The 22640-nt window shown below is 43.0% G+C and overlaps 2 protein-coding genes across 19 annotated transcripts in view; one reads left to right on the top strand and one right to left on the bottom strand.

The window, feature by feature from the left end:
• The window catches only part of PCDH9 (protocadherin 9), an 894725-nt gene that overhangs the window by 145612 nt on the left and 726473 nt on the right, over window positions 1–22640 (top strand). The gene's annotated exons all lie outside the window — the stretch shown is intronic.
• Window positions 18285–19986, bottom strand: LOC140907184 (uncharacterized). Its single transcript, XM_073332533.1, has 2 exons — window positions 19449–19986; window positions 18285–18860 (listed from the first exon to the last, which is right to left on the bottom strand). The coding sequence occupies exons 1-2, from the start codon at window positions 19984–19986 to the stop codon at window positions 18403–18405; spliced, it is 996 nt and encodes a 331-aa protein (XP_073188634.1). The 3' UTR covers window positions 18285–18402.

Here is a 22640-nt window from a genome sequence, read left to right as displayed (position 1 = left end):
TGTTTTAAAAAGTAGCGGATTTGATATATAATCATGATGGATTGAGAGATGTAATACAGTACTGTGTGATAATAAAACAAATATATAAACTTAACTGTGGCAGCTGTTGACTTTTTTGACAAGTCATGCACAAATCACAAAATAGTTATTTCCACCCTCTTCCAGTATATAATTTAATAGATATTAAAAGCTTACTTTATAGTAAAGAAACAGTAGGCAGAGCTGGGAGCTCCTCATGGATGCACAGGGCCTGCTCTGTGGGAAGGAGGTTGGGGGGGCACAGGCCTCATCTCATCCTCTGCAAACCACCTGCAGACTAGGCTTAACTGCTACAATTCTGCTGTGGCCTCACCAATCAGTAAATACCACAGCAGCACCATTACAAAGAGCTTCTCAGCCTGCTGGGTTGCTGTGGTAACAAAGCAGCTCCATGAGGCACCAAGATTCAAACCTCAACTTTCTCTTGTTGCATTTTACAATGGCAAGAGTGAGCTGTGATATTTAAATCAAATCAGCATTTGCCCTAAAATCTGTATGTATTTATCAGATAAAGGGGAAAAAATGAGTATGCAAAATGTATTTTTTAGCTTTTAGGACTTCTTGATTAGGCTGTGCCTCACTTGCCTGGGCTGACAATCCACCTCTGAAACCAATTGGGCATTATTTTAACATATGGAATCCAATCCTGCTTTTTCCCAAATCCATAAGTCAAATCAAAAATTCAATGGAAAATGAATGGCTACTGGTTAAATTCTCAGCTGGTGTGAATGGGTACAACTCCATTTTACAGCAGCACAGTATTTGGCCCCAATATCTAAATCAGGGGTCGGTAACCTTTCAGAAGTGGTGTGCCGAGTCGTCATTTATTCACTTTAATTTAAGGTTTCAAGTGCCAGTCATACATTTTAATGTTTTTTAGAAGGTCTCGCTCTATAAGTCTATATATTATATAACTAAACTATTGTCGTATGTAAAGTAAACAAGGTTTTCAAAATGTTTAAGAAGCTTCATTTAAAATTAAATTAAAATGCTGATCTTATACCACCGGCCCGCTCAGCCCACTGCCAGCCTGGGGTTCTGTTCACCTAGGCTGGCAGCAGGCTGAGCAGGGCCTGCGGCCGGGATCCTGGCTGGCAAGGGGCTGGCAGCTAGAACCCCAGACTGGCAGTGGGCTGAGCGGGGCTGGCAGCCAGAACCCCAGACCGGCAGCGGGCTGAGCGGGGCTGGCGGCCGGGATCCCAGACTGGCAGTGGGTTGAGCGGCTCAGCCCGCTGCCACTCAGCCCACTGCCGATCTGGGGTTCAGTCCGCCGACTCCTGCCAGCCAGGGTCCCGGCTGCCAGCCCCACACAGCCCACTGCCGGTCTGGGATCCTGGCCCTGCCCACGTAGAGTGGGTACCTGCCTTCTCTCTGGTTCTAGCCCATTATCTTCCTCTCTCTCTGCACTGAGCTGAGGGTGGGAGTACACTGAGCACAGGGCTGGGGGTAAAGGAGCAGGCTGGGGGTTGGGGTGTAGGGTCTGGCCAAGAGCTAGAATGAGGGAGGAGGCTCAGGGTTTGGGTGTGGAGTGTGGAGTGCTTGCTTACCTGGGCAGCTCCCATTTGGTGCAAGGGGTGCAGGTGGGAATGTGGGGGTGGGAGGGGGTGCAGGAGCTCCCGTTTGGTGCTCAGGGTGGGGGTGGGAATGTGGGGGGTGCAAGAGTCAGGACATGGGGTGTGAGGGGGCTGGGTATGTGTGTGGGGTGCAGGAGTAAGGGCAGGGGGCTGGGGGCATGTGAGGGGGGTGCAGGAGTCAGGGCATGGGGTGTGGGGGGCTGGGTATGTGTCTAAGGCCCCGTCCCCACCTCTTCTCCGCCTCCTCCCTGGAGCAGGGACCGCGCTGCGGCTCTGCTTCTCCCCCTCCCTTGCAAGGGCCATCAGCTGATTGGCGGCAGGGAGGGAGAGGAGGAGGGGCAGGAATGCAGCATGCTGGAGGAAGAGGCGGGGGAAGGGGGAGCCTGCCTGCTCTGCAGCAGCAGCTGGGGGTGGGGAGGGAGTGGAGAAGAGCGGACCGGGGCGGGCAGGATTTTTAATTGCACGCTGCTGCCTGCCGGGGTCCCAGCTTGGGTTCGGCAGCAGGCTGAGCAGGGCCGGTGGCTGGGACCTGGCAGGCAGCAGCGTGCCATTAAAAATCAGCTCGCGTGCCATAGGTTGCCGACCCCTGATCTAAATCATTGATAACAGAATTTTGACAATCAAGGTCCAGACAGCCCATGGGGAGAATAGGGTTTCTGACCCCCAAAGAATAAGCAATTGAATCAACTGATTGTATACAGTAGTATTGTACTGTAAAAGTGCATGGAGTAAGGTTTTTTTTATGAACGCCAATGACACGCTGGTCATTAATATAATTGTGTGATGTATGTGTGGTCATTGTATAAATTATTATGTATGTGGTCCAGAACTATGTTTCTAAAATATATTCAGACCAAGCAATATGAGTAGAACAGATAAACGTGTTTGTCCCAGACAAAGAAATGTGGATTCTCCCTTCCTTGAGGGTCAGGTTTTGCAAGCAAAGGACAATAGAAGTACATTTGTATACAAGGTAAACAAAGTCGTCAAGCTTATCAAAAAAGCAAACTGACCTGAGGGTGAATAAAAGTACTTGGAGCCTGCACCCTGAAGAAGGAGCAGCAGGAACAAGGAACTTAGTGACTTTGTCTGGACTTACTTTTCAAAGAATACATCCAAAGGTTTACTGGACTATAAAAAGAGGGCAAAGAAACCAGCGATTTATATCTATGAAAGATGGATCTTTCTGCTAAAAGAGACTGGAGAATGCTGACAATTTGGGGTGATTAAGAAACTATGTTAGGCAAAGCTCTATCTTTCTAGAATTAAATTTTAGTCACTAGAAAGTGTGTTATTTTTGTTTTGTTTGTAACCCTTTCATATCTCTTTCACTCTTCCTTGAAATCACTTAAATTATGGTCTTTGTTAATAAATTTATTCTTCATTTTACACAAACCTTCTCAGTGCTGTGTATTAAGCTGGAGTGTGTAACCGCAGCTGAGCTAACAAGCTGTTGTGTATCCTGGCTCTTTGGAGGCAGTGAACTTGGTATTACCTCTCTGAGTGTCCAGTAAGAGGGATAGGATGTTGCCTGAGAGACATGTCTAGGGAACTCAGGAATTGGGATTCATTGGTTGTTACCTGCAAGGGAAGGTTTGGACTGGCAGAGTCCTGTCGAGTTTGCTGGCAAGGCAGATGGGTTGGTGTGTTAGGAAACTGACATGCAGCTTAGCAGTGGCAAAGCTCTCACTCTTGCTAAGGCAGAGTGGTTACACAGTGGCTCTCGATTCTGGGTGTCAGAATGTCACAGCCATCTACAATTTTATGAGTCTACCTAAGTAAATAGAAGAAAGGCCATGACGATGATTAAAAGCAAGCAAACAAACAAACAAAAATATAAGGGACAGGAAGAGAGAGATCAATATCTCACAAATAGAAAGGGAGACAACTATTTTCTAACTTCTAAGAGGTTTTGCAGTCGATAAAGGATAAAGTTCTCTTAAAACAAACACAAACAAACAAAAAGTCCTGGGAAATTTCACGTCTATGTATGTCAGTAATAGCAGGTCAATTGTATTAAAAATCTGTTCCTTTAAGAAGATTAGGAAGTTTAAACCTTCAGCAGGTATTAGACTTAGAAAGGTTTTCTGACACACAGTATTGATATAATTGATGCTAAGCAGATTTATTTATGTAACTCGGTCATTATTTTTGATAATAATTTAAGAGAGAGGTTTCTACACGAGACAGTAAATTTTGAAAGCACCAAACCTAGTTCAACATTGCACTGCTATTTAGAGAGTCACTCAGCTAAAGCAGATCTTTGAAAATGTACTCTCATAGGAGTATATTTTACTACAAACACAGAAATCTGCACAGAGAGGTGGAAAGTCTAGTACATTTAATTTGTCACAAGTTACAGTGGACTGCCATAACTGGTCTAGTGGTTTTTCTTGTTCATCACTGCATTTTGCTATCAGAGTACAGGGACCTGCATTCTCCATTTAGAAGCATCAATGCTTCATGCCCTTTTCTCTGCTGGCTGTTTTTCTTGTCAGTTTTCTTTTTCTTGTTGCTGGTGAGTAGGTTATGAGAAATAAACCACTGAGGCACATCAGACTTTATAAGGTTGGTAGACCAATGAGTAACTCAGTAGCTAGCTGAGTTTTTCCATTCTGCTGTCTTTCAGTTGTGTGGCTTGTATTGAAAATAAAAGAAAATAAAATTTAAAAACTCCTGCTGCATCTCACATTGATATTTAACATAACTGTAGGAAATCTTTTTACCTTAATTATGCCAGTGACATGTATTTTTGTTTATCTTTCTAATTATTTATTTATAGTTGACATGAAAATGTTTCCCACTAGACATCATTGACTGCACCTAACCCAGTAGTGAATTTCCTTTGTGAGACTTTTGTTATTATAACATGATTAAAATAGCACATTAATTATGCATCCTGTTATAAAACTGGATACAGCAGAGGAAATAAATGCATATTAATAATACATTAGTTATTAATCTGTATGCTTGTCATTTGAATGAGATGCAAAGTACTACGCCTTCAATTCATGAAGACTACCAGCAGTCTGCATGTTAAGTCCACTTACATCTCACCCCTGCAGAGGGATAAACTTTTGTTCAAGGTCACCTTGTGCTACAAAATTACTCTGTTGTTGGTATTCCTCATGAACAAGCGTAGTTTTGTTATTAAGCCAAAATTTAAAATTGAGCATGGCATCTGATTTGATAGCATCATAAGAACATAACCTGAGAAGGCCATACTGGATCAGACCAATGGTCCATCTAGCCCAGTATCCTGTCTCTGACAGTGGCCTTCAAATGTTAGTCTAAGTAGTACAGTTGCAGAGCAAATAGGTCGCTATTACGCCATGATTTTGTGGGAGACAGTTGTCTTTGTTTTCTTCAAAGAAACAGTTCATTTGAACTATGGACTGTTTGGGCTGAGATCTTTATTGGGAGCAGGACTGTAAAGCAGAGGAGTTTAAGGGCAATTTTTATGTTCCCAATTTCAGTTCCACCGTAAAGGGCATAGTGATATTTTCCTCATTGCTTAGTTCTCTGAATGTTTAAATAAGTTCTCAGTATTAGGCTAGAGTGTGTGAGGTTTTTCATATGTAAGGTTTTGAAGTGAGAGGGGAAGCGACTTGCCCAAGGTCATTGGCAGAGCCAGGAATAGAATGCAGGTCTTCTGACTCCCAATCCGATGTTCTATCCACTAAGCCAGACTGCTTCTCCTCATCTAGATCACACTATCTCTGCAACAGATAGATCCAGCCATTGCTAGAGACATAGAAATAGATTTTTCCCTGTTGACTTTGTATCCAGAGAAGTTGCCATACTGTTGATTTACACAGCATGTAGCAGGGTGGACATATCTTTAAGATTAATGAGTCCGAGCAATCTCTGTATGTAAGGATAATAAGGCTTCTCTCTCTATCTCTTTCCTTTCTGTGGCTTAATCTCGTCTTACTATTTTCTCCCAACATGTCCTTTACTGTAAACAAACAGCCTGGGTTTTACTCAGAAAGTAGAGGGTGGTAGGAAATGTAAAAGAAGGTGGCAGAATATCTTGTCTAAGAGAAGAACAAAGAAGAGAGGCCATTTCCTCTTTCCACCCAAACCTTCCAGAGCTCCTACCAAAACAGTCAACATCCCCACCTACTGTTTCACCTCAAAAATGCGGTCACACTGTACCTCTTGGGACAAGCTCAGTTTGTTGCAGAATCAGGCCTCTGGCGACAGAGAAACCAATAGTGAACTGCTCAAGAAGACCCCATCACAAAAAACCGGAAAGATAGCTGAAAAAACAAAATACTAATGTCACAACTTTTTAATGTTTGTATCATTCAATTGGTTTAATTTGAAAATGACATTGCAAAATTATATATTCACTGTTTACTTTGTGTTGTAAAATCCCTGAGTGTTCTCTGTGAGACTAAATGAAATGATCTGGCTGGCTGCTGAATGTTTTGGCTGCTTTAGGGTACTTAAGTAGAAGTGGTTTTGCATTATTTTTTTCTTTTCCTTTTTTTGGTAGGATATGTCATAAATAATTACGCTCTGAAGACCTGGTTCTGCCTTACTTACCTAATAAAATGCAGTGCCCAATCCTTAACCCTACAGAGAAACAGTACATTTATTCAGAGTGGGTCATAGTGGCATTCTGGAAGAACCATATTCTCATAAATGCATGTAATCTTGTGGTGTAAAGCCTTAGTTATTCCTAACTATTCCTTGTTTTGTAATCTGCAGAGCACAAATAATCATGTGGTTCTTCTGTAAGAACAAAAGAGTTACCATTTAATTCCAGCATTGTTACATTGGTGCTTTCCATATTTAAAACTATCTGTTCCTGCACTTCCCTTTCAGCTTTGGTGGTGATGTTAGTAATTACAGTACCACACAGCTTGTCGATATATGTTAGTGATTATGCTGTATTAATCCCTTAGGGCCTAAGGACTGTGGGGAAACTGTGAAGATCTTAGGAGATAAATTGGAAATGAAGGCCATCTTCACAGAGGATTTCTGCAACCCTCCTCCATGTCCTGCCAGTAGGGCTCCAGTGGGAATATGCTTATGCACTGTTGGTGGAGGATTTCTACTGCATATAGGAAGCACTCAAATTACATAAAATCTCCAAAAATGGCCTTTATAAACCTCAAACCCATCTCTAGTCCTGAGTTGAATACTACACATCTTATAGCTAAAACTACTGGTAGTTTGGTGGGAAAATTCACTTTGGAGGGAAAGATATTTTGTGGCAGTTTTGTTTTTGTTTTAAAGCAGACAGCTGCTTAAAATGAACACAGAAGTCCAGTCCGAGAAGGCATAGATAGCGGGTAGAGTGTGAATGAAGTTGTCAAAGGTTCTTTGGCTGGGAATGTAAAAAGGTGTAGTTGGACTTCTAACATTCTCACCAGTCTGATAGATACAGTGAGACAATCCTTTGGCGATACAAGGGAATTACATGAGCCTTAGAGGTTGAGATTTGGTAGGGACAGTTGCATACGGGTTATGAAGTTGTGGAGTGATCTGGATTTCTTGATAAGCTGAGCACAAGCAAACAATATATGTTTTAATATGGGTAAATGCAAATGTATACATCCAATAACAAAGAATGTAGGCCATACTTATAGGATGGGGGGGTGGGGGGGATTCTATCCTGCAAAGCAGTGACTGAAAAAGATTTGGTGGTTGTGGTAGATAAGTAGTTGAACATGAGCTCCAAATGTGATGCTGTGGCCAAAAGAGCTAATGCAATCTTGGATGAATTAACGGGGAAATCTTGAGTAGGAGTAGAAAGGTTATTTTACCTCTCTACTTGGCAGTAGTGTGACTGCTGCTGTAATACTGTGTCCAGTTCTGTCTACAATTAAAGAAGAATGTTGATAAACTGGAGAAGGTTCGGAGAAGATCCAAAATAAAGATGAAAGTTATTAGAAAACAAGTCTTTAGTGACAGACTCCAGGAGCTCAATCCATTTAACTTAATTAAAAGAAGGTTAATGGGTGACTTGATTACAGTCTGTAAGTAGCTAAATGGAGAACAAATATTTGATAATGGACTCTTCAATCTAGCAGAGAAAGGTATGATCTAATGGCTGAAAGATAAAGTTAAAAAAATGCAGACTGGAAATAAGGTGTACATTTTTAACAGTGAGAGTAATTAACCATTGGGAAAATTTACCAAGGGCTGTAGTGGATTCTCCATTATGGACAATTTTAAAATCAAGATGGGTTGTTTTTGTAAAAGATCTACCCTAGGAATTATTGTGGGGAAGTTCTATGGCTGTGTTATGCAGGAGATCAGATTAGATGATCACAGTGGTCCCATCTGTCCTTGGAATCTATGAATCTATGGAAGAGTTTCCATCTATGGAATGGTTATTTTTTCCTCTTTCCACAGCCAACCAACCTTCCCTCTCAATAGCCTCTTTGGCGCCTTCTGGGCTTTATGAGGCTTGGAAGGTCATATTTATTTTTGGCAGAGTAGGACCCATTCATTGTTCTCTCTCTCTCTCTGCCTACAAACCCTTGAAGATAATATGTCCAGTCTGTCTAATGATAAAATAAAAGCACAATACAAGTGAAATGCCCTGGACACCACTGTTTTGTGGTTTCTCCATACTAGTGATTTGACAATTTACCAAGGCATTACAACTGAGCCTGAGACAAAAAACAAATCTGGAGTGAAAAAACTTAATGTAATGTTAAAGTGAATAGGATTTTTGGTTTTTTGGGAATAGGAGCATCTGTAAAAGGAAACAGTGGAGTATTCTCCCCTCCCCCATCAGGATTCACTTATTTTATTTTCATATTTGTTTGGAACATGTTTGTTTAATTTAGGATTAAAATGTGTCTGATGAAGGAAGCCATGATAGTATCAGGTTAACAAAGCACGTTTTGAAGTGATTGTACTCCCTTTTTCTACTGCTCTCTCTCTCTCTCTCTCTCACGCCCACAGATTGACAACTATTAATACTTGCACATAGGGCCCAGTTTGTCAAGCCCTCTGGGGTTGAACTTCCATTGACCTCAATGGGAGTTCCATACCTGGAGGGCTTGCAGGATCTGACCCTTACCATATGTAGCTCTTGTCAACTTCAGAACACTATACAGACATTAAGTAATCTTCACAGTACTTAATGTATTTCACAGTACATTAAGTAATCTTCACAGGCATGTTTTATTACCTCCCATTTTACAGATGGGGAGACTCGTCCTCAGGAAGCTGAGGTGACTTATTCAAGGTCTCAGAGCAAGTCAGTAAAAGAGACAGTGTTCCAATTAAAAGTTACTGGCTCCTCATTCTGTGCTCAGTTTACGTGAAATAATTGACACAGCAATTAAGATAAAATTTTACACGTTTGAAACATCTAGGGAAAAATATTTGTACATATTCAGTACATGAGCAATACAGGAAAATGGCTGAGCTATAGTAACTAACATGAATTCTGTTAGAGCCCCACTTCTTTCAATGTAAGTTTTAATTTTTTATCTGCTAATACCTACATTCCTTTCCTCTGACTCCTTCTCCTTTTGTCCAGTTTCCCCTGCAGCTCTTTCATCCCTCTAGCCAATATCTGCTCCCAAGTATTTTGCTTTCAAGGAGAGCCTCTCTTCGTAGCAGATGCCGGTTCCACTCTGTGGGATTGTAAACAGAAAGTACCCATGACAACCTATTCATTCCCCCATAGAGACCACACAAGGTATCTATGAAATGTCTGCATTTTCAAAGAGCAAATCCTGTCTCTGACTCAGGTTCATAGAACTGAGTGCCAGAGCAGGTGCCAGGAGAATTCTTTCTGGTTTGTGCTGTGTGAATAAACTAATATATGTTGAAGACCACAGTCTCCATTGATGCTGCTTTCAGCATTCTCTCTATTAAGTGCAGAGAGCAGCGTTCAGTCCACGGTATAATGGTTTCCCCCATTCCTGAATTGATAATAATAATTTGTACCTGTATAGTGCCCTTCATTTGAGAAGTTCACACTCTGAAAACATTACTTAATTGAGCTTCACAATCCCTCTGTGAGGCAGGTATTATTAGTCTCTTTTTCAAAATAGATAAATTTGGGAACTGAGAAATACAGGGCTATGTTGTGCCTAGTCCTGCACAAGTGTATAAGAGAGAGAATATAAGAAGCCTTCACCCACGCTCTTCTACATATTCATAGGGATAGACAAAGTGCCTTCCAGAACTGCAAGGACTGGAAAAAGCTGTAAGGAGTCTAGTGCCGACAATGCTACTCCTCTTCCAAAGGTAGAGGAGCAGAGAAGGGAAGGGCCATGTACCTAGGCTAATGTGACAGGGGAATGAATGCTGCTCCATATAAAAGGGTGTAGCAAGAGCTGCGAGCTATACATGCTCTCCAGTGCTCCTAGCAGACATTATGACTTTCACAGGCACAATGCCTCATCAGTTGGTCTCCTGTACACAGCTTTGCCTCGTTCCCTTCCCCCAAGTCTAATGCCAACTAAGAGCTACAGTCTTCCCCATCGTGATTTGCCAAAATCATACACAGGCTTTGTGGGACTTAGAGTAGGGAGTAAAACCCAGGATACTGTCTCCCAGACTTGCACTTTATTAGAAACCAGATGGTAGATACCTCTTTCTTTTGTTCTTTTTCTCCCCTGTTATTAACCCCACTCTTGCATATGGAGTAACTTTCATTTTTATGGAACAACAATACTATAGTGAGCAGAATATTATCAGCAGAGACACTAAGACACTGTTATTAAGATAGAAGAAAGAGAAAGTAAATGGGGATGGGTAAGAAAAGGTATCTGCAGGACTTGGGGCTATAAGAAAATGTAATAGTGGCTTTTAAGGGCTCAGGCGGTTTGCACTGGGATTGAACATTGGAAATGTTGAATTATTTTAAAATGGCAGAATTCTTTTGCATCCATAAAAATTGTTGCTTCTTTAAAGCTACTTTACCAAGGACAAAAAAGGTTGAAACTTAGTCTACTTGAAGAAAATATATACTGAGGTTTACCCACCATTAAGGTTGCATCCTACTCGTATACTGTGTGCATACTTTGGCTCTTAAAGACAGAGAGTTGTTGGGAGGGGCAGTGGAGGACATGCGGTATCGAGCAGTGGCTGCTAAAGGTATTTTGACTGCCTAGGCTAGGAGTAGGCATAATGCCTCCTGGGGCGCTGGGGAGATCTGTGTGCATTGGCAGTGCTTCCTTTTCTTTACGCCTTGTGAAAAGCTGTAGCATGCACAACCCATGGCAAAGCCCTGAAGCTGCTAATCCACAGTGGGAAGAAGACCATGGCCATGCTGCCACCCAAGGAGACACAACCTCTTTAGGACATTGAGTGCTAACTGGCAGCATCACTAAGCCCATCATTTCTCTTGTGCTCACAAAATGCCTACATTGTTGCTGCCCTCTCCCCTTAATTTGTCCCCAAATGTGTTTGACCTGATTTGTCTATTTGATATTTCTAGTAGCCAGAAACCAAACAGAGGTTTAAATCACAAAATTAGCACTGGTTTAGTAGATAGTAGACAGTACAGAGTCCATGAAGCACTTCTAAACACTTCACAGTTCAGGCAGGTCCAGGATAGATACACAAGGACAGAGACTCAGGTGTATGAGTGTAGCTTTGTATCTATACAGTGAGAGGGATTGTCTTCACTGCAGGGGTCAGTCGACCTAAGTTATGCTACTCGAGCTACATGAATAACATAGCTGGAGTCAACATAGCTTATGTCAACTTACCCCAATGTCTTCAGGCTGAGTTGATGGGAGACGCTCTCCAGTCGACTTCCCTTACTCTTCTTGGGGAGCCGGAGCACTGGGTTTGACCGGAGAGCATGCTGCCATTGATTTAGTGGGTCTTCACTAGACCTGCTAAATCGATCCCTGCAGCATCGATTGCAGCAGTGTTGATCTCCCAGGTAGTGGAGACCAGCCCTAAGTGTAAAACTTTCATAAAGCTGCCATACCTGGCCCCAGAGGATTTTCTGTGTATAGCATGGTACTCTGGTGCTGGAGGGTTGATGTAGTGGCACCTTCTTGCAACTGCCCTAGGGTGTTGGGGTGTAGCTCCTGGTGATCTCCAGCTGTCAGAAGGAACTGTCCTGTGAGGCCATAGACAGCCAACCCAGAGTAAAGCCCTGATGCTGGCCCAGTACAGATCAGCCCGGGACTGGTAGAGCACAAAGATGGTTTAGTCCTATTTGCACAAACCCTTCCTGAGCTGCACCAGTAAAGATCTTTCCTGTGATGGGGTTCAGAAAAAAAGAACTATAATTTCTTTGGGCCGTTTTTATTACTGCCACTTTAGTAGTTGTTTGCCTAGTCAGCACTTTCTTAAGAGAGATCTTAAATTTTGTTCCCCAGTTAAGAGTGGTGTTTAAAGGAAGCCAATAAAGAAGCAAAAAACAAAAACAAAGAACCCTCATTGAAGAGGGAAAGAACTCTGACTTGTTAATATGTACATAAACATTTGAGCATTGCAAACTCTTCCGTGAGCGCTTGAATTGCAACATTTACATGAGTTCTGCAATTTCTAATCTGCAATAGTTTTATTGGGATTGAAGTGAACTGTTTCACTCACCCAGAGATTCATCCATTTGAAATACGTGTTTGACACCTTGTCCTGGGAACTCCCAGTGAGATTTTTTTTTATTTTTTATTTTTTGCAGATTCCAATAGCCTAACTTGTCAGTAGCACAAGCAGAAGAAAGGGGAAGGTTTGGTTTCTGTAACTCACTTCCTCCAGTGTGGACATCTTCGCTCAAATTAGTTTCCTATTGTTGGTGAGGGCAAGAGAGATTAGGTTCAGATATCTTAGGATCAGATGCCTTTGTTCCTCAAAGGGTAAATTTTACTGATGTAAGTATCTCCTGGCTGAACTGAGTGGTAGAAAATGAAAGGCAGAATCTGAAGGAGCCAAAAATTATACTATTAAATTGCTCTCAATCAGCTTTGAATTAGAGCAGAGGGATAACCCTTTGGTAAGGGATCATGGTTCACTAATGGGGACACCAGGTTCATTGTAAAAAAAAAAAAAAAAGAGAGAAAAAATCCCATACTTATTCTGTGGAAATACAGAAAGCTGAAAATTCATTATGACATTTTAAGAGGAAATAAGAGACCTGAGAGTCGAATATTCAAATCTTCAATTTATACAGAAAATCCAGTCTTGATCCTGGAGACAATCACTTCAAGTTGTTGAACGATGGCCTGTGTGTAATTTAATAAGTGACCATTGTAATGCTTGTGACAGGTGGAGAAGTTCTCAAACACATTGGCTTTGTTTTGATTGTTCATTGAAATCATTGTAAACAAATAAACCCAACATTACCTTAGTCACTGAAACAAATTCCAGCCTAAAGCGAAAAAGGTTATCAATACCAGAGCCACTTTTATGCATAATTCAAATGAGTTAATGTCACACAAACTTATAATTAAAAGACCATTCTTCTATAGGTGTACCAGTAGCAAAGTTACTGATTTCAAGAGTCTAATGACATAGGTCAGCTCCTGATTAAAGTAGAATGTTTTCAGCAAGAATGCTTCATTCTGAAGTGACATAGTCTATTGCTAACATTGACATGAATTACTATATGCATAGCTGTATTTAGCAACAAGTAGAGGTTAACTGTATGCTAGCTTTTCCACTTTCTATTTACAGATTCTCCTGTAAAGAGCTGGTTCTAAACAGAAAGTGAAGCATTTGTTTTTGCCAGCTCAAAATAGCCATGTGTTTTGGTGGACACAAAGCAAGCATCACTAAGCATTCACACTCTGTATTTTAGCAACTTGTCCCAACTCTCATTTTCCCTTCATCTTTTCCCATAGACAGCAGCTGCTATCAGCTGATGCAGTATATCAAAGAGGGTTGGTTGGTTGCTTTGTGGTTCTTGAAGTGTCTGATTTTTCATGCACTTTCTCCCCAGATTTTTCCTACTCTTGCTGCAATTTGGCTTTGTGTCCTGCTTCACATCACCATTTTCTAAAGGAGCCTCTCACCCCCCAGTCTTTCCCTCCAGTCAGCCCAAACCACAGCAATGCCTTGAGGCTGAGAGGATAGGGTGCAGCAGCCTCTTAAAGCCTGTGAATGATGCTTCTTTTTAAGCCAACAAGAGTTGTTCTCACAGCTGCACAATGGAGGGGATTTTGGTTTACTATACTTCCTTCTATCCTCAAGGTACCTCAAATGCTTTATAGAGTAATGAATTAAATACTAATACATGAAGGCAAAGGAAGACAATACCCCATGCTTAGCATAGACAGCCCTGTATATTAGAACCTGTTTTAGAGAGAGGAAGGGATGTTGTCTGGTTATTCCGTACTCTTTGTAAAAAGTTTTTTTAGGAGATTTTTTTTTATCTTCAGATTTGGCTGCCACAAAGCAAGGTCAAAAGGCGAGTTGCTACTTCCTTTGAATGCTTCATTGCGTAAATGCTTCCTTAATTAAAATGTGCTTTATATCATGGATATGTGAAATCTTTTGAAATCAATCCTACTGGCATAGAGCTATTTCAGAATCTAGTGGTCTCACTTCCAAAACGCCCATAGCCAGACTGTTTGTTCTTTAGTCCTCATGTGGATTTGGACCAACGGCCCCCAGGCCCAGAAGCAATAATGCTACCACCTGAGTCATCATGATGGAATGATATTGATACAGTGTTCACTCTACCAGAGCAAGGGCACAGCCTCCACATCACTCAGCTTCAGAAATAATAGGCTATGTACTCGATTGTTCCAAAGTCAGCATATAACCATGCCCCTACCAGGTCATCTAGCCAGCTCACAAATCAATTTGTAATTAGTAAAACCTAAATTTCACTCTAATTACATTTAAAATATTTGTTTGGTGTCTGTTGCTGTGGTTAAAAAACCCAAGTTAAAATTCTGGCTTTATGTCACATATGGAAATAAGCTTGCTGGCCTATCCCAGTCCCCAGTTGTGCCTGTCACAAAAACATGCACAGTTTAGTATGATTAACAGCATTTGTTCAAATGATGCTCAGGACCAGAATAGCTGATGTGTTGTTGGTCACAATTGAGGTATGTTGGCAGATCTGTGTGGCAATCTGTGTATCTGCACACATTCTGCCTCTAAAGACCAATCTTCAAAATTGGCCCAACGACTATTCCACTGTGGATAAATAGTCACTGAGAGAGAGGGACTTTGTAGTCCAGTGGTTAGAGCACTCATATGGGAGATCCCAGGTCCTGTCTCCCTGTTCCAATCACTCTTCCATTATTTTTCCATAGAGGAACATCTTCAACAGGAGAGACTGAATATCTCATAGCTTGGGGTTGGCGCACTCACATGACAGGTTGCCCTGTCGAAATCATTTCGCCCTCTCTGGTGGGAGCTGGGGTTTGAACCAGCGTCTCTCACATCCCCGATGAGTGCTCTGACCACTGCACTAAAAGTTCTAATGTGGGCACCAATAGCAGATTTTGAATGGGAACTGATCCAGTAGGCAGCCTCTGAGCATGCCCACTGGACCAGACCCTGCATGCGACTTAGGTGTCTGAATTTCTCTCGGACTTAGAAAGCAAATAGGTATCTGGATGCTTACAGTGAGGCAGCAGAGTGGATACCATGAGGGAACTTTTATCCTGAAAACTTAGCTGCTGAGTGAGTAGAAGTGTCTATAGGGTTCAGTGGGAGTTTTGTGGATCACAGTGGAGCCAAAACTGGACTTAGGCCCTAAACCCGAGACTTAGGCCCTAAACCTGAGGATCAAAGCACCTTTGTGGAGCTCACCCTGAATGCCTTGTGTGCATATAAATGCTGTGAGCACTAGACTGCAAGAAATGTAGAGGTCAGATGAAACATAGACTGAAAATTTGGACAATAATATTCTGGGAATAAAACCATGTTTGCTGTGCTTGTGATCCAACACAGTTTTTACTGCTATCGAATCAGTTTGGACTAAACCTTTACACAGAATGCTGAGCTTCTTTCAATTTTATGTGAATGGGGTACTGCTTGTGACAGTAGAAGCCACTGACTTTAAGGGTATGTCTACACTACGGAATAAGGTCGAATTTATAGAAGTCGGTTTTTTAGAAATCGGTTTTATATATTTGAGTGTGTGTGTCTCCACAGAAAATGCTCTAAGTGCATTAAGTGCATTAACTCGGCGGAGCGCTTCCACAGTACCGAGGCTAGAGTCGACTTCCGGAGCATTGCACTGTGGAAAGCTATCCCACAGTTTCCGCAGTCTCCGCTGCCCATTGGAATTCTGGGTTGAGATCCTAATGCCTGATGGGGCTAAAATATTGTCGCGGGTGGTTCTGGGTACATATCATCAGGCCCCCCTTCCCTCCCTCCCTCCGTGAAAGCAAGGGCAGACAATCGTTTTGCGCCTTTTTTCCTGAGTTACCTGTGCAGACGCCATACCACGGCAAGCATGGAGCCCGCTCAGGTAACTGTCATCCTATGTCTCCTGGGAGCTGGCAGACGTGATACGGCATTGCTACACAGTAGCAGCAACCCCTTGCCTTGTGGCAGCAGACGGTACAATATGACTGGTAGCCGTCATCGTCATGTCCGAGGTGCTCCTGGCCACGTCAGCTGGGAGCGCCTGGGCAGACATGGGCGCAGGGACTAAATTTGGAGTGACTTGACCAGGTCATTCTCTTTAGTCCTGCAGTCAGTCCTATTGAACCATCTTATGGTAAGCAGGCAGGCGATACGGATTGCTAGCAGTCGTACTGTACCATCTTCTGCCGGTCAGGCAAGAGATGAGGATGGCTAGCAGTCGTACTGTACCATCTTCTGCCGAGCAGCCATGAGATGTGGATGGCATGCAGTCCTTCTGCACCATCTGCTGCCAGCCAAAGATGTAAAAGATAGATGGAGTGGATCAAAACAAGAAATAGACCAGATTTGTTTTGTACTCATTTGCCTCCTCCCGTCTAGGGGACTCATTCCTCTAGGTCACACTGCAGTCACTCACAGAGAAGGTGCAGCGAGGTAAATCTAGCCATGTATCAATCAGAGGCCAGGCTAACCTCCTTGTTCCAATAAGAACAATAACTTAGGTGCACCATTTCTTATTGGAACCCTCCGTGAAGTCCTGCCTGAAATACTGCTTGATGTAAAGACACTCCCTTTGTTGATTTTAGCTCCCTGAAGCCAACCCTGTAAGCCGTGTCCTCAGTCGCCCCTCCCTCCATCAGAGCAACGGCACACAATCATTCCGCGCCTTTTTTCTGTGCGGACGCCATACCAAGGCAAGCATAGAGGCTGCTCAGCTCACTTTGGCAATTAGGAGCACATTAAACACCACACGCATTATCCAGCAGTATATGCATCACCAGAACCTGGCAAAGTGATACCGGGCGAGGAGGCGACGTCAGCGCGGTCACGTGAGTGATCAGGACATGGACACAGATTTCTCTGAAAGCATGGGCCCTGCTCATGCATGCATCATGGTGCTAATGGGGCAGGTTCATGCTGTGGAACGCCGATTCTGGGCTCGGGAAACAAGCACAGACTGGTGGGACCACATAGTGTTGCAGGTCTGGGACGATTCCCAGTAGCTGCGAAACTTTCGCATGCATAAGGGCACTTTGATGGAACTTTGTGAATTGCTTTCTCCTGCCCTGAAGCACATGAATACCAAGATGAGAGCAGCCCTCACAGTTGAGAAGCGAGTGGCGTTAGCCCTGTGGAAGCTTGCAACGCCAGACAGCTACCGGTCAGTTGGGAATCAATTTGGAGTGGGCAAATCTACTGTGGGGGCTGCTGTGATGCAAGTAGCCCACGCAATCAAAGATCTGCTGATATCAAGGGTAGTGACCCTGGGAAATGTGCAGGTCATAGTGGATGGCTTTGCTGCAATGGGATTCCCTAACTGTGGTGGGGCCATAGACGGAACCCATATCCCTATTTTGGCACCAGAGCACCAAGCTGCGGAGTACATAAACCGCAAGGGGTACTTTTCAATAGTGCTGCAAGCTCTGGTGGATCACAAGGGACGTTTCACCAACATCAACATGGGATGGCCGGGAAAGGTACATGACGCTCACATCTTCAGGAACTCTGGTCTGTTTCAAAAGCTGCAGGAAGGGACTTTATTCCCAGACCAGAAAATAACTGTTGGGGATGTTGAAATGCCTATATGTATCCTTGGGGACCCAGCCTACCCCTTAATGCCATGGCTCATGAAGCCGTACACAGGCAGCCTGGACAGTAGTCAGGAGCTGTTCAACTACAGGCTGAGCAAGTGCAGAATGGTGGTAGAATGTGCATTTGGATGTTTAAAGGCGCGCTGGCGCAGTTTACTGACTCGCTTAGACCTCAGCGAAACCAATATTCCCACTGTTATTACTGCTTGCTGAGTGCTCCACAATATCTGTGAGAGTAAGGGGGAGACGTTTATGGCGGAGTGGGAGGTTGAGGCAAATGGCCTGGCTGCTGGTTACGTGCAGCCAGACACCAGGGCGGTTAGAAGAGCACAGGAGGGCGCAGTACGCATCAGAGAAGCTTTGAAAACCAGTTTCATGACTGGCCAGGCTACGGTGTGAAAGTTCTGTTTGTTTCTCCTTGATGAAACCCCCTGCCCCTTCATTCACTCTACTTCCTTGTAAGCTAACCACCCTCCCCTCCTCCCTTCAATCACCGCTTGCAGAGGCAATAAAGTCATTGTTGCTTCACATTCATGCATTCTTTATTCATTCATCACACAAATAGGGGGATGACTACCAAGGTAGCCCAGGAGGGGTGGTGGAGGAGGGAAGGAAAATGCCACACAGCATTTTAAAAGTTTACAACTTTAAAATGTATTGAATGACAGCCTTCTTTTTTTTTGGGCAATCCTCTGTGGTGGAGTGGCTGGTTAGCCGGAGGCCCCCCCACCGCGTTCTTGGGCATCTGGGTTGGAGGCTATGGAACTTGGGGAGGAGGGCGGTTGGTTACACAGGGGCTGTAGTGGCAGTCTGTGCTCCAGCTGCCTTTGCTGCAGCTCAACCATACACTGGAGCATACTGGTTTGGTCCTCCAGCAGCCTCAGCATTGAATCCTGCCTCCTCTCATCACGCTGCCACCACATTTGAGCTTCAGCCCTGTCTTCAGCCCGCCACTTACTCTCTTCAGCCTGCCACCTCTCCTCCTGGTCATTTTGTGCTTTCCTGCACTCTGACATTATTTGCCTCCATGCATTCGTCTGTGCTCTGTCAGTGTGGGAAGACAGCATGAGCTTGGAGAACATGTCATCGCTAGTGCGTTTTTTTTTCTTTCTAAGCTTCACTAGCCTCTGGGAAGGAGAAGATCCTGTGATCATTGAAACACATGCAGCTGGTGGAGAAAAAAAAAGGGACAGCGGTATTTAAAAAGACACATTTTATAAAACAGTGGCTACACTCTTTCAGGGTAAACCTTGCTGTTAACATTACATACATAGCACATGTGCTTTCGTTACAAGGTCGCATTTTGCCTCCCCCCCACCGCGTAGCTACCCCCTCAACCTTCCCCCCTCCCTGTGGCTAACAGCAGGGAACATTTCTGTTTAGCCACAGGAAACAGCCCAGCAGGAATGGGCTCCTCTGAGTGTCCCCTGAAGAAAAGCACTCTATTTCAACCAGGTGACCATGAATTATATCTCACTCTCCTGAGGATAACACAGAGAGATAAAGAACGGATGTTGTTTGAACGCCAGCAAACATACACTGCAATACTTTTTTGTACAATGATTCCCGAGTACGTGTTACTGGCCTGGAGTGGTAAAGTGTCCTACCATGAAGGATGCAATAAGGCTGCCCTCCCCAGAAACCTTTTGCAAAGGCTTTGGGAGTACATCCAGGAGAACCGCGAATGCCAGGGCAAAGTAATCCTTTCACATGCTTGCTTTTAAACCATGTATAGTATTTTAAAAGGTACACTCACTGGAGGTCCCTTCTCCGCCTGCTGGGTCCAGGAGGCAGCCTTGGGTGGGTTCGGGGGGTACTGGCTCCAGGTCCAGGGTGAGAAACAGTTCCGGTCTGTCGGGAAAACCGGTTTCTCCGCTTGCTTTATGTGAGCTATCTACAACCTCCTCCTCATCATCATCTTCTTCGTCAAACAACACGGCTGGGGTAGTGGTGGCTGAACCCCCTAAAATGGCATGCAGCTCATCATAGAAGCGGCATGTTTGGGGCTCTGACCCGGAGCGGCCGTTCGCCTCTCTGGTTTTCTGGTAGGCTTGCCTCAGCTCCTTCAGTTTCACACGGCACTGCTTCGGGTCCCTGTTATGGCCTCTGTCCTTCATGCCCTGGGAGATTTTGACAAAGGTTTTGGCATTTCGAAAACTGGAACGGAGTTCTGATAGCACGGATTCCTCTCCCCAAACAGCGATCAGATCCCGTACCTCCCGTTCGGTCCATGCTGGAGCTCTTTTGCAATTCTGGGACTCCATCATGGTCACCTCTGCTGATGAGCTCTGCATGGTCACCTGCAGCTTGCCATGCTGGTCAAATAGGAAATGAGATTCAAAAGTTCGCGGTTCTTTTCCTGTCTACCTGGCCAGTGCATCTGAGTTGAGAGTGCTGTCCAGAGCGGTCACAATGGAGCACTCTGGGATAGCTCCCGGAGGCCAATACCGTCGAATTGTGTCCACAGTACCCCAAATTCGAGCCGGCAAGGCCGATTTAAGTGCTAATCCACTTGTCAGGGGTGGAGTAATAAAATTGATTTTAAGAGCCCTTTAAGTCGAAATAAAGGGCTTCATCGTGTGGACGGGTGCAGGTTTACATCGATTTTAATGCTGCTAAATTCGACCTAAAGTCCTAGTGTAGACCAGGGCTAAATGGGAGAACAATTTCATAAGGAGTAACATCATTTTAGGAGATCAAAACTTTTGCTATATAAACTGGCTGGGGAAAACATTGTCAAAATGATTAAAAGGTCTTTGAAAATATAATACCAACAACCAAAAACAAATTAGCTACCAGTTAACATGATAATATGCATTAAAAGGTGGGTATTAAGTGTGAAACCAACAGCTTTATATGATGCAAGTTCATAAAAAAGAGAGACATCAAAGCATCCCATAACTGTAAAATGTTAACAAAGCATTTTGAAAATTAACTGAAGATTGTTCTTTAGGTGATTAGATTTATTTGGAGATCTTTTTAAAGAGATATGGTGACAAGATTTTAATGAAAACACTTACTTTGGTGACTTTAATAAATTGGGTTTAGTCAGAAAGAAAACATGAAACATCAGATTCTTTGACATGATAGAAAATATCACCTTTCAAACACCAGACAGAATGTCAGCATAGCTATTAATCTATCTATTACCTTGCCAATTCTGGGAAATGACTGCTACATTTCCAAATGTCATCAGAACTGTTTGAGTCACAGTATACATAAATGGAGATGCTGGATATTATTGTGAGCCTTGTCTACATAGTTTAGCTCCTCCAGCATGAGCAGTGTTGTTTAGTGTTGATGATCCACCAACGTTTTAAGCACTTTGTCTATCTCTGGTCTCATTAACATAGTGCTTAAAATGCTGGCAACAGCTATTGGCTCACAACATTGTTACCACTGGTGGATCTCCACCATTGTTAACAACATTGGGAATTGTTTGCAACATTTCACTACTGTAAATAAGTTGTCTTTTGTAATGGGCTGCAACTCTTTGTTTCAAACAACCTGTTACAGATGTTGAGCCTGCTGAGAAAGTGTTAACTGGGGTTTGTTCACTCACTGGTACAGCTGTCTTATTGCTCCACCAAGGTATAAGGGAGGTGGATCTAGCCAGTATGTTCGGTACAAACAATAGCCCTAGAAGAAAAGCTTAGTATTATTTACAGTTGTATTTTTGTTAATATCTGTCCCCTAGAAGAGTGACTTTTACAAATTATTCTGTGTTGTTTTGTTTGGAGTGGAAAGAGGACTTGTTTGTACGTGGTTCTAGAAGATGCAGTCAGACAATATGATCCTCTTTGTTTGTAAGAAAACTTTACAACCAGAGTGAGCATTAATATGAACTTCCATCTCTGCATTCGTTGAACATCCTACACATTCCATTGTAGTCTTTCTTGTGTGAACTTAAAAAGTTAGAGGCTTCTTAGATGGTGCTTAGCATTTATAATGCATGTGCTCAGGCAGATGTGCTCATAAAATTACCAAACCATTCAAAGTTATAACATGGTGCAAATAAAACTTGTTTCATCTGTGTGAAAGAGACTGAATCTTTCCTCTCCAGACATCCGAGAACATGAACATTATCACTGCAGTTTAGCAGATTCTATTGTGCTGTCGGCTAGTGTTTGCATTGTTATGGCTAGTTTTCTCTGTTTTTTTTTTTCTGGTATGTTTATTTATAAAGGAGTTATGAGACTGTGAGCGAAGTTAGAAAAGATTATTCCCTTTGGCTTGAAAAGTGACTGACCCGAATCAGCAGGGCTTGTTGTCAGTGGTGCTGGAATCTCTCCATGAGTGAATGGAAAGCGGTTTCCTGTCAAGTTTAGTTAGGGTTCTTTTTCCCAGTGTAAGCCTTTTGTCCTTGTTTGGTACACATTGAAATTGTACATTAATCCTGGCTTCCCTAAAAATGATGTAAAGAAAAAATCTTGTCTGTTTTTTTCAAACTGACCAATACAGATAAATTCTGATTTGATAAGAGATGTCATGTAGATTATTTCTCATTGAGAGAGAGATTTTTTTCAATCAGTGGGACCTGTCTGAGTCCTTTAAAAAATTCAGCCATATGATTGAGTATCCCATTATAGCCCAGACTATTTTAACTTCTACTTCTCCAGTTTGAACCTAGTCTTGAAATCTTTTGCAACATGTTGAACCGGGGATATGTGAGATTATACACATGGAAGAAAGGGGAGAGATGTATCTGATGATGTATTGGGTGGAAGGGAGGCAAAAAAATTGTTCCTTTGAAACAGGAACATCTCTCTATACTGTGGTTGACACAGCTCCAGGAAAACTGTAGTACCATTTTCCTGATCAGAGATTTTTTTGTTTCCTGTTGAGCAAATTATGGTATGGATTATCTCTTTTGTTAGTTGATAGATGGTTTTATAACAGAAGTGTAGCATAGTCTTTCTGGGGAGGAGGTGATTGAATGGGGAGAAGG

Source organism: Lepidochelys kempii, chromosome 1 (assembly GCF_965140265.1).
Source record: "Lepidochelys kempii isolate rLepKem1 chromosome 1, rLepKem1.hap2, whole genome shotgun sequence".
NCBI classification, from domain to species: Eukaryota; Metazoa; Chordata; order Testudines; family Cheloniidae; genus Lepidochelys; species Lepidochelys kempii.
The sequence above is the reverse complement of the archived record's forward strand: the minus strand, read 5'-3'. Positions and strand labels throughout refer to the sequence as shown.